The 15,096-nt window shown below is 42.5% G+C and overlaps 1 protein-coding gene across 2 annotated transcripts in view; it reads left to right on the top strand.

The window, feature by feature from the left end:
- The window catches only part of MAP3K5 (mitogen-activated protein kinase kinase kinase 5), a 190,874-nt gene that overhangs the window by 145,615 nt on the left and 30,163 nt on the right, over nt 1–15,096 (top strand). For both annotated transcript variants that reach the window (XM_008691227.2, XM_040627839.1), the window contains 5 exons: nt 629–765; nt 1,718–1,823; nt 6,608–6,765; nt 9,539–9,716; nt 10,466–10,486. In XM_008691227.2, coding sequence (XP_008689449.2) covers nt 629–765; nt 1,718–1,823; nt 6,608–6,765; nt 9,539–9,716; nt 10,466–10,486 — 600 coding nt within the window. The remainder of the gene's footprint in view (nt 1–628; nt 766–1,717; nt 1,824–6,607; nt 6,766–9,538; nt 9,717–10,465; nt 10,487–15,096) is intronic.

Genomic DNA, 15,096 nt, shown 5'->3' with positions numbered 1-15,096 from the left:
GGGGGGGTAGGGGTGGGCAAAATGGGGGAAGAGGGTCAAAAGGTACAAACTTCCAGTTATAAAATAAGTAAGTCCTGGGGGTGTGATGTACAGTGTGGTGACTAGAGTTAACACTATTGTATGGGTACTTGAAAGTTGCGAAGAGAGGAGAACTTGAACATTCTCGTCACAAGAAGAGAATGTTTTTGTAACTATGTGTGGTGACAGGTGTTAACTAGACTTACTGTGGTGATCATTTTGCGGTGTGTATAAAAACCGCATCATTATGTGGTACTCCTGAAACTAATATAATGCTGTATGTCAATTACACCTCAATAAATTTAAAAAAAAATTAGACATGTGACATTGGCTTGGCAGTTTATTAGAAGACAATAAAAGTATGCTGAGCCATTTTAGTATCAGTCATTGTGACTTGGATCAAAGTTAGGGACTGAGTGGCCTTTCATTTTGACTGTATTAGATAATGAGCATCTTTCAGAGCATTTGAGAGCCCAAGCATCTAGTACTGTACTTCCTGGGCCACCAGGAATAACCAATACATGTTAGCTTAAATTAGTGTTCCGCCATTAACATGCTTGGAGGAACGAATCTGATAAAATTTTATCCGCTGTTTCTCCCTGCTTTACAGGAAGCCTTTCTGCTCTCCTTCGTTCCAAATGGGGCCCATTGAAGGACAATGAGCAAACCATCGGCTTTTATACGAAGCAGATACTTGAAGGATTAAAATACCTCCATGACAATCAGATAGTCCACCGGGATATAAAGGTAGGATGCGCTGGATTCATGTTTACAAGTTCCTTGGTAGGTAACTGTTTTCTTGGCAAAAGTCATACTGTGTTATGGATATTTATTTAGAATCGTAAATAAATAAACCTGAGAAATAGCAGAAATATAAGATAGTCCCTCCTCTGCTCTAAGTCAGTTACTGGTACTCATGCCTTATCTCTTCTCCTCAAGGAATAAACCTCTCAACCGTGTTCAGCCAACAAAGTCTGAGCTTCCACTGCCCACCCGACACTGCTTTAGGCGCTTTGTAGGGGGAGGGGCACAGCAGAACAAACTTGGACAGGATAGGGTCCCCACTCCTGAGGTGCTCACGGCTGCTTAATCTTTGTGTCCCAGCCCAGAGTAGCTACTCAGTAAATATTTACTACATCAATGGATGAATGATTAGGAGGGGAAAAAAAAGATTCCTTCTTCTTACAAGTATCATATACTCATTGTTAGAATTAAAATTAAATGACTCATTTGATTCTCGTTAAAAAGAGAAAATTCAAAACTAATAAATTTCTGACAAAGGAGGGACTGTGGAAAGGAAGTTACTATTGCTATCCCCCAATAAACCCAGATCTCATTTGTTTGCCATATCCCTAAATATTTCCAGGAAAAGAAGCAAAAACAGAATAAAGTGAAATGACTAGGAGATCATGACTATCTTAATTGAATTGATCCCACACAGGTAGCCCCTACAGTTGACAAGCCACCCCAAGCTCTAACCAGGCACCTGTTTGACTTTGTGGCCTGCGTCACAGATTGGGAATTGATAATATGTAAACAAAAATGGTGTCAAGAATTCACTGTCGAGGTTAACTATTAATGGAGAGTACAGATTGAGTCCTTGTTTGCTCTAAGGACAGCTTTTCTTATTGGACTTACAAGCCAACAACAAACAGTAATGGAAGAAAGAACATTTTGACTCAAGTCTTTTGTTCTCTAGGGCGACAATGTGTTGATTAATACCTATAGCGGTGTTCTCAAGATCTCGGACTTCGGGACATCAAAGAGGCTCGCTGGCATAAACCCATGTACTGAAACTTTTACTGGTATGTTTTTGCAGTGATGATACAGATCTTATGTAATTAAAGAAATAATTGCTGCATTAGAGCCTCATGTGAGAGATAAAGTCAGTCTGGGTTCTCACAGACATTAATGTGCATGTAATTTGATGCTCATTGAAAAATGTTACGCAGAATTTGATCTGGCTCTTTTCTCATCTTGTATTTCTATGATTTGCTCAAATCTCCTGCTTAATGCCACTGAAAAAAAAATTTCTTTTAACTCTCAATTTGTTATTTGTTTTCCCCTTCATGTCATTACTTCTCTCCTGGTTGGCTATAAGCACTATAACCTGACAAGAATTTTTTTTTTTTAACATTTTTTAGCCCAACCTCTCTGTGATTCTTACTCATACCTTAATCACTTCCCATTTGAACTATGAGTTCCTAATCTGTTTACTCCCTGTGGCCTATTTCCTACTCACAATATAAATAACCCGTAGAATTTCAATTCAGAAAGAGGAAGTGACTCACCAATTCAGAATTGGGGTGGGGAGAGAGCTTGCCTCAGAAATTAGGCAATCGAGCCACCACGCTACCTCTGAACAAAGTCCTGGGGGAGTGGAGACAAAGTGATTGCCAAAAAGGTAACAAGAGGAAACCAACGCTCCGAGATGAATGACTGCCCCACAGTTACAGGAGGGCATCTGGAACTTCCATTCTGGTCTCCACTCAAAAGTCTTACCTCTCCACTCTGCTGATTCTCATGAGGTGCTAAGTACTCGTTATTACGATCAGAGAAAGAGTAGTTTAACCAAAAAAGGTAATGAATATTTTGTGGTCTAAGATAAAGCACAATGGCCAGATATCTTCCATGTCTGAATTCTGTGAGGTGCGTGGTAGGACCTCAATTTTGCAGATGAGGAGATTGAGAGAGAGAAGAGAGGTCACAGCTAGAGGTCACAACAGTTTGTAAATGATAGAACTGGGAGTTTTAATCTACTCTTAGTTCTTTGCTTTGACTTCCTTGTTCCAGTCCCTCTTCCTCTCCACATTGCTGATGTGTCTGTTCTGGTAACCTGGGAGGGGAAAAGGAGAGAGAGAAATTTTGTAAATTTTCTCCTCAGAATATTCAGTCAGCAACGCCTCAGACCCAGTTCCTACCCTCACAGCAATGGGTATTTCAGGGCATGGCATTGAACACATTTGAAAGGTATTTTTTTGAATAAAATTAATTCCAACCTACTAGTAACTTTAAATGTCTTTCCATTTCTTGCCTCATACTCTCTCAATTTGGCAAGAGACATTTTAGATGCTGCCAAGACTCAGTAACTTCTGATGGGAAAATCCCTACTTTCAGACATTTTATTTGGGCAAGATGTTAATTTAATGCCTTCTGCTAATCTTAAAGACATATTTTTTTTAATCCCCAAAGGAGTTGTAGTAAAGCAGTCCTCCCAGAGTCCTTTGTTTGCACTTCTCACACTGGCCTCACATAGTGACACATGTCACCAATGTGCCTGGTCTGTCTCCAGGGCTGATCAGGAGGACTTGGAGGGGTGCGCCTTGATCTGCTCATGGCTATAGGCCTCACAGGTGCTCAGTCAACCTCTAATGAACGGACTGGAAAGACATTGACCTGTTTGGTGATTTGGTGAGAGGGAAGGCGGCATCAACCACCATTTACAGAGTGCTTACTATCTATCTGACTGTGTTAAGTGTTTTTCATATTTCACAGAAATTCATACATCAGCCCTAATTCTTTGGAATCAGCATCCCAATTTATGATGAGAAATTCAGGTTCAAAGAGTTTGAATAACTTGCCCGAGGTCACAGTGCTAGTAAGTAATAGAGCTACGATTCAAACTAGACTTAACATGCCAAATGGAATTAATTATCTTCTCCCCAAACCTGTTCCACCCACACTCTTCTCCATCTCAGTTGGTGGCCTCCCAAAACTTAGAGGGATCCATGGTGCCTCTCTTTTCTCACACCCCAACCCAATCCACGAGGAAGTCTACTGCTCTACCTTCAGACGGTGTCCCGAAATCGGACCACTCCTCACTGTCTCCACGGCTGCCACCCTCAGCCCTCAACTGCGTTGCCTCCAAAGCCTGTTCTCCCTGCTTCAGCTCTTACCTCCTACACTCTCCTCTTAACACTGTAGCCAGAGTGATCCTTTTAAAACATAAATCAAGCCCTCTTACTCAGAGACTTCAGTGGCTTTCTGTTTCTTTCAGAACAAACAAATGCTGAAGTCCTAATATGGTGAAGAAGGCTCTGACCTGATTTGGAGTCCATTACCTCTTAGACCTCATTTTCTACTCTTCCGCCTTGCTCACTCTGTGCCAGAAACACTGGCCTTCCTGCATTCCTTCATTATGCCATGCCGCAAGGCCTTTGCACATGCTCTTCCTTCTGCTAGTAACACTGTTCTCCCAGCTGTCTGCATGGCTAAGTCCCTGTCCTTCAAGCTTTATCTCAGATGTCATCTCAGTGAGCCTACCATGGCTGCCCTCCCTGGGCGCTCTCGCTCCCCCTTCCCTACCTTTTTTTTTTTTTGTCATTGACACATCACTTTCTAACCTACGATATAATTTACTGATTTATTATGTTCTACTTTAATGTCTGTCTCCCACTGCAAAAAACGCAGGCTCCATGAGCCCAGGATTTCTGTTTACTCCACTGCTATATTCTAAGTGCCTGGCCCACAGTAGGTCCTTGATATAAATCTGCTGAATGAATGAGCAGATTAAGTGGGATGTCAAAGTTCACACTTTGAGCCACTAAGCTGTAGTGGTTTCATGGGTGATTGCAATGGCAAAGAAACTCTAAAAGAGATTATTTTCAAGTAATTGTTTAAAACTTTGGAATGAAGCTATATAAGGTATGGATTTTAGAGTCAGTAATCTTACTTGGTTTCCTTAGGCTAATGTACAGATTGGCTTGTGTCTTCGTTATCTGGCTCTGTAAATCTCTTTATAGAAAATTTTATATGTCATGATTATGGAATAAAGAGAGCAGATATGAATACATAACTACCTGGGGGTTTTTTTTGGCATTTGGTCTATGGGAGATAAACACAACTGGCAGTTAGAGCCCTTTGAAATATTATCTGATGAATAAAAATATTGCATAATGTGTTAAGATATTACTTGAATTGTCCAATTTTTAAGGTTCACTGTATTTTAATCAGTTGTGATTTCTCCTCAGATATTCGTACAACTTAAATTCTCTAATCAATTCTATTTTAGACCCAGATACAAGAAAAACCAGTAGTAGACTTACATAAACTTTTTCTAGAAGACCATTTGATTTTGTTTACATCATAAAAAACAACCCACCCAGATACTATAGTTCATCATCTGTAAATAGAGAAATCGTAGCATTTTCGTCGTAAGGGTAGGTGATTTGAGGAGTATAGTTATAGCCTTACCCTTGGCCAGGTGAAATGCTTCCCTCCAGTAGTGTTGCTGATTTAAGCCAACAGCAGACATGTATAGTCATATGTGAACTTGAACTTAAGCTACTGTCACATAATGAGAGCTAGAGGATAACCTGGCAAGATGACAATACTTGACAAAAATAATATACTTTTATTTGGTTTTATGAACAACAAGCAGCCAGTTTCTAGCCTATGTTGGTGGGTTTCCTAGGAACAATTTAGAGGAATGGTGCATAGCAGTTTCACCTATAAATCACGCATGAGGCATTCATAAAAGGTGTCTGTATTTATCAAAATGTCTGTCAGCTTGGTTATGAATCAGAAAATACTGAAGTAGGTCTTTTAGCAAATGCCTCAGGATTTGAAATAATTGAATATGGCATCTTGGATGAGTTCCTGTTTGCTGATTATATCATTTGTATGAGTATATCAGTAGCAGGGGATGTGGCAATAATCTGTCCCTGTTCACACTTCTGACTCATTGTTGGATTTGGGGGAATCACCCAGCAGCCTCTTATTCAAGTCACTGAGACAACTGCAGTCGAGTGTTTATCTGAGATATACCAGACTAGAGCTAGAACCAAGCATTTTTGGCTCCCCATTTCATGTTCTTTCCATCATACCGTACTCTTCAACTCTCTCATACCATGTAGCCTTTTAAATCTCCTGTGTTTCATTGTCTTCTTCTTCACTCTGTCTGGTGATTTGTCTGTACTGATGGCTCCTGACCTGCCTTTGATCTGTTAAACCTCTTATTCCGTGGACCACAGGCACACAGCAGAACCCATATATATTTGATTTACAGAATAAAGGACACCAAAAATGATTTACATTATTTTTAACAATGACTTTCAGAATCTTCATGCTTTTGTGATTTAGAAATAGGAATCAAACGGAAGAATTAAGCATTCAATTTAGAAATTGAGAAATATAGATTGAGGGAAAATGGATGATTGACCTAGACTTTTCCTGGAGAGATTAGAAGTATACATAATAGGAATCTTCATGTATTTGGAAAACTAATTGCAAAAAATATGTCTTGATATATTCTCTGTTGTTCTCAAATGACTCATTCTTAGAAGTTTCTAAGAGGTCCCGATAAAATGATGCCTTATTTATACTCTACTATCTAGGAGGTGAGAAAGTATCTATTCATGACCAGATCACATTGGTGAGCTAGTCTTATATCCCTGATAAAATCCACCGTAACAACTGCTATTTCCATTTTTATTAACGACAGAGAAAACTGGAAGTCTAGAAAGATGAGATATTAAGACCTGAATCATGCTTTTAAAGTTGTCTTATTTATGTGGACAGTTCAAGCTGTCATGAGATGTTCATCTGTTTTCTCTGTTTTCAAGTGGAAGTGTGTTTGAATTACCCCTAGGCACCCTTCAGTATATGGCACCGGAAATCATAGACAAAGGACCACGAGGCTACGGGAAAGCAGCGGACATCTGGTCTTTGGGCTGCACCATCATCGAAATGGCCACAGGGAAACCACCTTTTTATGAACTGGGAGAACCACAAGCAGCTATGTTCAAGGTCACATTTCGTATGTCTTAAATGTCTGAAAAACCATTCGATAAAGCTATTAGGTGTATAGTTTTTTAGACAAAAGGGAAGGAGCCTAGGTAAGCACATTGAATGTGCTCTCAGAGCTCATTAAAGTCAAGAAGATTCACTCTGCTCAACATTGGTGCGTATGCCTCGCACCGAGGCTCTCTCCCTGCCTTATATTTTTCAGCTATAAAGTGAGATCCCATGTAACCTCGTCTAACCGCCTTTTCACAGCGCAGCATAAATAACACACGACTCCATGGAAGACGATCTAAGCTCTTTGGGAAACAGTCTGAAAATCTTCCATGGAGGGAGATATAAAGACATTTTTACTTCATTTAAGTATTAAATCAGAACAATATTCTCCTTTATCATAAGAGTTTGGAGGCTCCATTAAGAAATGGGTGGGGGGGCGCCTGGGTGGCTCAGTCGTTAGGCGTCTGCCTTCGGCTCAGGGTGTGAGTGATCCCGACGTTCTGGGATCGAGCCCCACATGAGGCTCCTCCGCTGGGAGCCTGCTGCTTCCTCTCCCACTCCCCGTGCTTGTGTTCCCTCTCTCGCTGGCTGTCTCTCTGTCAAATAAATAAATAAAATCTTTAAAAAAAGAAAAAAGAAATTGGTGGGCAGGGACGCCTGGGTGGTTCAGTCGGTTAAGTGTCTGCCATCAGCTCAGGTCATGATCCCAGGGTCCTGGAATCGAGTCCCACATCGGGCTTCCTGCTCAGCAGGGAGTCTGCTTTTTTCTCTCACTATCCCTGTGTTCTCTCTCCCTCTCTCTCGCTTTCTCTCAAATACGTAAACAAAATCTTAAAAAAAAAAAAAAAGAAAGAAAGAAAGGAAAGGGTGGGCAATAGTTGCAATTTTAAAGACGCCAGTTGTATTCTTATTATAGCTACTCTTCTAGCCCATTACTTTGCCCATTCGTTCGTAACTCTCTTGGAGTAGGAAGCAGCCCACCTCCCAAAAGAGGGAGCACCGAATATGGAAATAGGGCTGACAGAGCCCAGGGTCCACAGCCTCAGAATCCAGACACTGAGCAAAGCAGTGACCTGCTCTGAGTCCCTGCCATCCCCACCTGTCCTTGTCTGAGACACTGCCAAGCCGGAGAAAGGTTTAAACTGAGGACCCATTTCCCAAGAAGAGAAGCCCACCATCTGCTGTTCTCTAAGGCAGAGGACTTCCTATGAGAATCTGATTTCCTTCCCTGTCGCTGACCATGTTTCTAGCACTTAGTCCACTGTGAATAGCCGCTCGTGAGGGGCCATGTGTCACATACCTTCTGCTTGTGTAGAAAGCTTGGCTTCCGTTCAGCCTGAAGATGATCTGATGGGATACTGCTGATAAAGAAATGAGGACTGTAACCAAACCAGACGGGCAATGAAAGCTGCTAAGAGAGCTGCCTTTCTTGACATAAATGGGTGTCCTTCTCTTCTTGGTCACTGTTTGAAGTTTTCGCCCATCTCTAGGATTTCACTCTGAAATGCTGCTCCATTACCCACAGGTGCAGGGATTATTATACAGTATGCTTTAGATGAAATGACATAGACTCTAGCACTGATTTATAGTGTTTGAATCTAGGCTCCAACACGGTCAAACTCTTTGATGACTTTGGGCAAATTGCTTAACCCTCTTTTTTTTTTTTTTAAGAAAATTTTATTTATTTATTTGAAAGAGAGAGAGAGAGTGAGAGCACAAGTGGAGAGGAGAGGGAGAAGTAGGCTCCCCGCCAAGCACGGAGTCAGATGTGGGGCTCAATCCCAGGACCCTGGGATCATGACCTGAGCCAAAAGCAGACGCTTAACTGACTGAACTACCCAGGCGCCCTGCTTAACCCTCTTATACCGCATTTTCCTCATCTATAAAATGGGTATAAAAATAGTACCTATCTAATAAGGGTTTTTTGAGAGGTGTATGAGATAATATGTACATAACACTTAGAATAGTGTCTGGCATATAGTAAAGGCTATGTAATTACTACAAAAAACTGGATATTATTGTTTATATAATAATATGCTTCTATAAGCTGCATAATAACAAAAAAGATTTCCTTAGAAAATTTTCACTACTAACTACATGAAAACATTATTGAAAAAAATTTTAGAATGGCAGCAGTGAGAAGAAAATTCTAATTGTTACAAAAATTCTGTGTTTAATTTTAAAGTATTTTAAAATATCTCTTCGTATGAGCAATTTGAGACAGGAAAAATATTCACATCTCACAGCATAGGGGAAAGAACACAAGCTTTAGGCCAAACAAATTAAGGTTTGAATCCCAGACCTGCCTTTCTAGAACGTATCACTCACCCCTCTGAGATTCATTTTTTTCATTGTTATAACAGGGATAATATCTAATCCACTGGGTTTTTGGAAGTATTCAGTGGAATTCATAAATCAAAAAGCCAAGCACAGTTCCTGGCACATAGCTATTATGGTCAACACAATGGTCTCAATTAAAAATCTCTTTCCTGCGTGCCAGTGTGCTAACATGTTCTAAAATGTCAAGGTCTGGATTCTTACTTCACAGTGCTGTCTACTGTTGTAACATAATTGCTTGGTCTGTGTCACTGATAAAGTTACAGAAACACTCCGGAAACTTTCCATCACCTAGAGGAAAAAAGATATCCTCTCTCACTTTGAGGAAAGGCATGAGTTTGTAGAATACAAGGAAGGATTTTGTTGTGCGAGGGGACCAAGTTGTCGATCCTGGAGCTCATGTGACGAGATGGTCACTCAGAAGCTACCTTGTGTCGTGTCTTAGGTGGGAATGTTTAAAGTCCACCCAGAGATCCCAGAGTCCATGTCAGCTGAGGCCAAGGCATTCATCCTGAAGTGTTTCGAACCAGACCCTGACAAGAGAGCCTGTGCAAACGACTTGCTTATTGATGAGTTCTTAAAAGTTTCCAGCAAAAAGAAAAAGACGCAACCCAAGCTTTCAGGTATGTGGTTGGATTGAAGAGGATACGGGTCAGAGTCACTAACCCTAAGCTTTTAAGGTGGAAGGCTTTTCCAGAAGTAAAGTAATCTACTTATAGATATCACTGGAAATTGGCGTAAACATTAGCAGTGTTCGTAGACACACGGTTCTGGTATCAGGAAGCTGCGGTACCGTCAATGTCACGAATGCTAGGACCTCGTGCGTAATAGTCTTTCACCACCTGGTTAGTAGGTAGGTCGTATGTCAGCATCTATAGCAATCTCGCATCCCTGATACAAGGGTTAAAGTGTAAAAGGGTGAAATATAGCCTCTTAGAGCTGAAACTCTAAATGGCCACTGATGGGCTACAGAGCTATTATGGAGCTGTTAAAACTTCCAAGCCATCCAGATAATATGTTCCTTTTAATTTTAGGAAAATACATATTGTCTCTTAGAGGATATCTTTCGGAATAACTAGCTCCCTGCAAAATGAAAGAAAGAAAAGAAAAGAGATGGTCAGTTATAAATAAAACAGCAGTGTAAAAATATAAATTGCCTCTTGCAATCATTTCCATAACTCATTTCAGAAAGGAAAAGCAAGTAAATGATCCCTTTGTTGTTGACATTTTTGTGTTTGTTTGGGATGAGGAGGGACCGATTGAATGTTTGCAAAGGACATTGATCCCATTTCAAGCATGCACTTTTTTGTTATCTCTGTTTAACAACAAACCCAGCATGTGCTTACGTTGCTGTTTGCTCTTCTTCCCACAGCCCTTTCAGCTGGATCAAATGGTGAGTTCGTTTTTATATTGCCCATTGAGCTGAAGTTTGGTGCATCATCATGGGATAAGCTCTAGATTTCCCGTTAAAAAGCCTCATCCTCTGCTTTTTTGCCTCCATGGGAAGCTCCTGGGTACCAGGCACGTGCGCAGCTGCAAGCCTGGCCCGGCTCATTCCTTCAGAACCCCCTCTCCTCCCTAGGAAAGCAACAGCAGATGTGCTAACCCAATTAGCAGCTAAAATCCCATTTATGATTGTTCTTAGGTGTTACAGAGCACTTTGTGCCTCCCGTTAATTAAGACTACAAACTATAACCTGGTCTTACCTCTCCGAAATGAATGCAAGCTGCAGGACTCTTCCTTCCCCACGGGTTCTTTACAGGTCATACCCAGTTTTTGTCCAGAGGAGGCCTCCACCTTCAGCAGTACCCTCGGCTTCCCCTCCAGGGAGGAGTGGGACAGTGCTGATGAGGAGGACCTCCTTCCCCCTTCGAGAGATGGGACTTGTCCCATACTAGACTGCTCTCCCATGGCCACACAGAGACCCAGAGAATTCAGGAATTCATTTTAACCTAGTAAACACTTACTGTGCATTCGCTGTGCGCACAGGAAATGTGCTAGGCCCTGAATATAGAGGGATGAGAAGAACACAGTTCCTGACTTGAAGGAGCTGTTGTTTTTTGTAGGGGGGACACACAAGGAAAAAATCCACTACACCATAGTGTAATCCAGACAGTACAGAGGGAGTTGTGGATGGGGCGTGGGAAGCCAGGAGAGGTCAGTCCTAGCATGAGTTAATGCCCTATGTGTGAAACCCCACTGTGTGTGAAGAGAGCGGGAGGCGGCTCACCACTGCGGGGGCTTCAAATACATGGGGAAGTGTTGGAGCTGGAGTGTGAGCAGGAGCATATCCCAAAGGGCTCCCTACGAAAATTATCAAACAGGAGGGGAGAGCCAGGGAAAGACTTTAATCTGGAATTAAAGTCACAGGGTCTATAATTCTATGATAATAGAAATGTCCTCTGTCTACACTGTCCCATCCATTAGCCACTAAGCATATGTGCTATTAAACACTTGAAATGGGGCTACCTTGACTAAGGCGCTGAATTTTAATTTTAACTTTATTGAAATGTTCATGTAAATAAGCACATGTGACTAGCAGCTACCATATTGAACAGTGAAGCTATTGATGGATTGTTCTGAGAGCTGCATGAAGAATGGTTTATTTAATAACACTCAGTAACCTTTTTAAACCTCTGCTATGCACTTAGCACTCGGAATATAGGGACTAGGCACTCGAAGTATAGGCGTGACTCAGGCCCAGACCTGCCTGCATGGGTCACTTTGTTTGTTAAAAATTAAGATTCCTGGCCCTTCCCAGAATCTAGAGCTACAACCTGGAAAGCTGTACTTTTAAGTAAACAACCTGATGACCTTTTGCTCACTCAAGTGTGAGAACCTTTGAGATTTGGGCAATTGGAGACAGGAGACAGGGTGACAGTTGGGAGACTGCTCTGGCTGAGCTTTGTCCCTAGATTGTCCTGACCTCGGAGACCCTTGACGGTCTCTGGTGCTCCTGAAGAGCTATTAGGATCTGAGGCAGCTCTCATAGTGATGGGGAGAATTTAGAACATCCCCCCTTTCCCATAGCAGGGACATATCCAATTCCCTGAAATTAGAGCCATCTCCCTTCCCTTAAGCAGAAGTTCCCAGCAATCTGGGGCCCACAGACTGGCCATGTGCCCCCTCCCCACTCCCGTGTACCCCTGATAAAGCTACATTTTTAGGGAATTTTAGATTCATACCCTTACCCATCAGCTCCCACAAAAGAGCAATAAGAATCGCCCTTCTGGAAGCATACCTTTGACATTTCCTACCTCAGAGAGGTCCATCCAGCCTCTTCAAGACTTTCCATGGCCAGCCCCACAATAGAGGGTTTCTTAAGAGTTGACAAGACATGGGGATGCCTGGGTGGCTCAGTCGGTTAAGCATCTGCCTTCAGCTCAGGTCATGATCTCAGGGTCCTGGGATGGAGCCCCGGGATGGAGCCCCGCAGTGAGCCCCACATTCTCCCTCTTGCTCTGCCCTTCCCCCACTGCTCATGCCCTCTCTCTCAGACATATAAATAAAATCTTAAAAAAAAAAATGACGAGACATCAGCACGCAGGCCAGTGAGTGAACTCCTGCCAGGCTTCTCTCTTACACCTTGAGGCTCCGTATGTACATGAGCTGAAATCAAGGGACTTGTGACCTCTGTGCTACCCAGAAACTGTCAGCCTGCTTCTGTGGCAACAGTTATACCTGAGTTTCTCCCCAGAAAGGCACTATGCTTTCTCACTTACCTGGAAATCTTTTATAACTTGAGAAGCTAGAAATCTCAGTGGATTTCAGCACGTTTCCACCGAGAATATGCACGCTTACCTTATCATCCCCCTGTCTCCCCTTCCCACCCTTACAGAGGAGAGAGCATTCATTTTCCTACAGAAGGCAAACGCCCCCTTGGCTTCTGGATCCCATGCACCCCTGACTTCTTCAGCTTCTCCCTCTCCAAATAGCTTCCATTTACCCATGCTCTAGTGTTTTCTGTCATGAACTAATCTTTCCCCTGACACTACACACTGCCTCATTGGCTAACACCCCAGTTTTTCTGCTCCTCATCCCAGCTTTAGGTCTTGAAAGGCAATGTCTCCCGATCTTCCCCACCCCTTCCTTCCCACCAACCTAGTGTCTGCCCTACATTGTCTCTGGTGTCTGGGGTCACTGACCATTGAACCTGCTCTGCTCAGGGTCACTAATGAGATCTGTTTGGCCAAATTCTGAGTTTACTCATCTTCTCAGTGGCTTTTGGCCCAGATACTCCTTCTCTCTTGTGTTAGCCCTCTCCTCTGTGGGCTTCCATAACTCCCCACCCCACCCCGTTCTCCTGTTTTCCTCTAGCTTTATGGCTTCTCCTTGTCATTCTCCTTTGCTGCCTCCTTTTTCTATAAATATTGGTGTTCTTAAGGTCTGGGTCCCCTGCTCCCTTCTCATCCCTCTCTAAATTATGTCATCCTTTGCTTTAAATACCATCTCTAGGCAGGAGACCACTAGGGTTATGTCTCCAGCTCCATCCTCTCTTCTGAGCTCCAGACTCATCCCCTGGCCTTAATTTCTTAAACTGAATGCTCAAATCACACCCTTTCCCCACTAAAAATAATTTCCCTTCAGCCTGTATTCCTCCTCATCTAAGTATATAAGTAGTTCGTTCATTCATTCATTCATTCATTCATTCATTTCTTAAACCAGAAACCTCAGGGCCATTTTTGATTCCTCCCTTTCATACCCTCACTTCAATCCAGCGACAAGTCCTGTTGGACTACCCAACAAATAGTAGATATTCAGTAAATATATGCTGGATGAATGACTGCATGGGCCCAACAGAGAAGGGTAATCAAATTTAAGATTAAACTTAAAATTGGGTAGAGGAGGGACTCAGGGCTGTGCGCACAGGGCATGCAAAATATCTGCAAGTCCCTTTCTTTCCCAGACGAGCCCTAACGACACTGGGCACTGGATTTCATCCTTAAGCATATACAGTGTTACCTCATGAGACTTCCTTTTAGGCAGTCGGTATCCATAGCAACCCTAAAATTCACAGGTACGACACAGGCCTTCTCAGTACTGGGTAATCAAAACACATAATGTGATCAAAAAGCCAAAACTCAGGACAAGTCAAATCCTCACTCCCTCTATTGTTTAGATACGGATGTGTTCACATGCACACGTACGTACAGAAACGTGTGCTACAAACACCTGGTAGCCTGCTAGATGGAATTTAGTCCCAAGAAACAACAGTCTTACAACTAATGAATCATCGAGCCTTACATCGGAAACCGGGGATGTACTGTATGGTGACTAACATAATATAATAAAAAATCATTTAAAAAAAAAAAAAAAAGAAACAACAGTCTTGTCTTTGACATGTGAACGATGTATGCCTCCATTTCTGCATGGAACATACATGGAGAGAGGGTCACCACTCTATAAGCTGGTGAAGATACACTTACTGAGTCCCAGGGGTCCACAGTGAGCGCCACGGCAGGGCTCTTGAGCCTTTCTTACGAAGATGTTGGCCATTCCATCAAGCCAACAGAAGGGTGAGAACTTTCTTCGGCTTATCTTTTTCAACCAGCAACATTTAGCTCTAAGGGCTTGATACCTAATAGCAATGCAAACCGTGCTCCCATGCCTTAGTCCATTTTTGGCCAGGCTAGCAGCTCTTTTATCCATTCTGCAATCTATCCCCAGAAATGCGAAGTGAAACGAAGCACACTACAGATCTTGACAGCTCTGAGAAATGACCTCTCAAACACAGTCCTGTGTTTGGGTCCCTGGACAAACCTGTCTCCTCTTAGACAGTCTGACTGTTATCAGCAAGAAAGAGGTTGCTCATGTGCTTTCTGCTGTAGCAGCACTTCCTGAAACCTAGCGCATGAAATGCTCGGTCCATGAGCTGTCCCAGGAAAAAGGGCTTCCGTGGTGAAGTAAATTTGGGAAATGCTGCACGCAGGCACTTTCCCCTGCCATAGCTTTTCAGTGTAGCCGTTTGCATACCTCTATATATTTAAGGCATTGTTAAATTGG

Source organism: Ursus maritimus, unplaced genomic scaffold, assembly GCF_017311325.1.
Source record: "Ursus maritimus isolate PB19 unplaced genomic scaffold, ASM1731132v1 scaffold_13, whole genome shotgun sequence".
NCBI lineage: Eukaryota > Metazoa > Chordata > Mammalia > Carnivora > Ursidae > Ursus > Ursus maritimus.
Note: the sequence above shows the minus strand (reverse complement) of the source record. Positions and strands in the feature narration are given on the sequence as shown.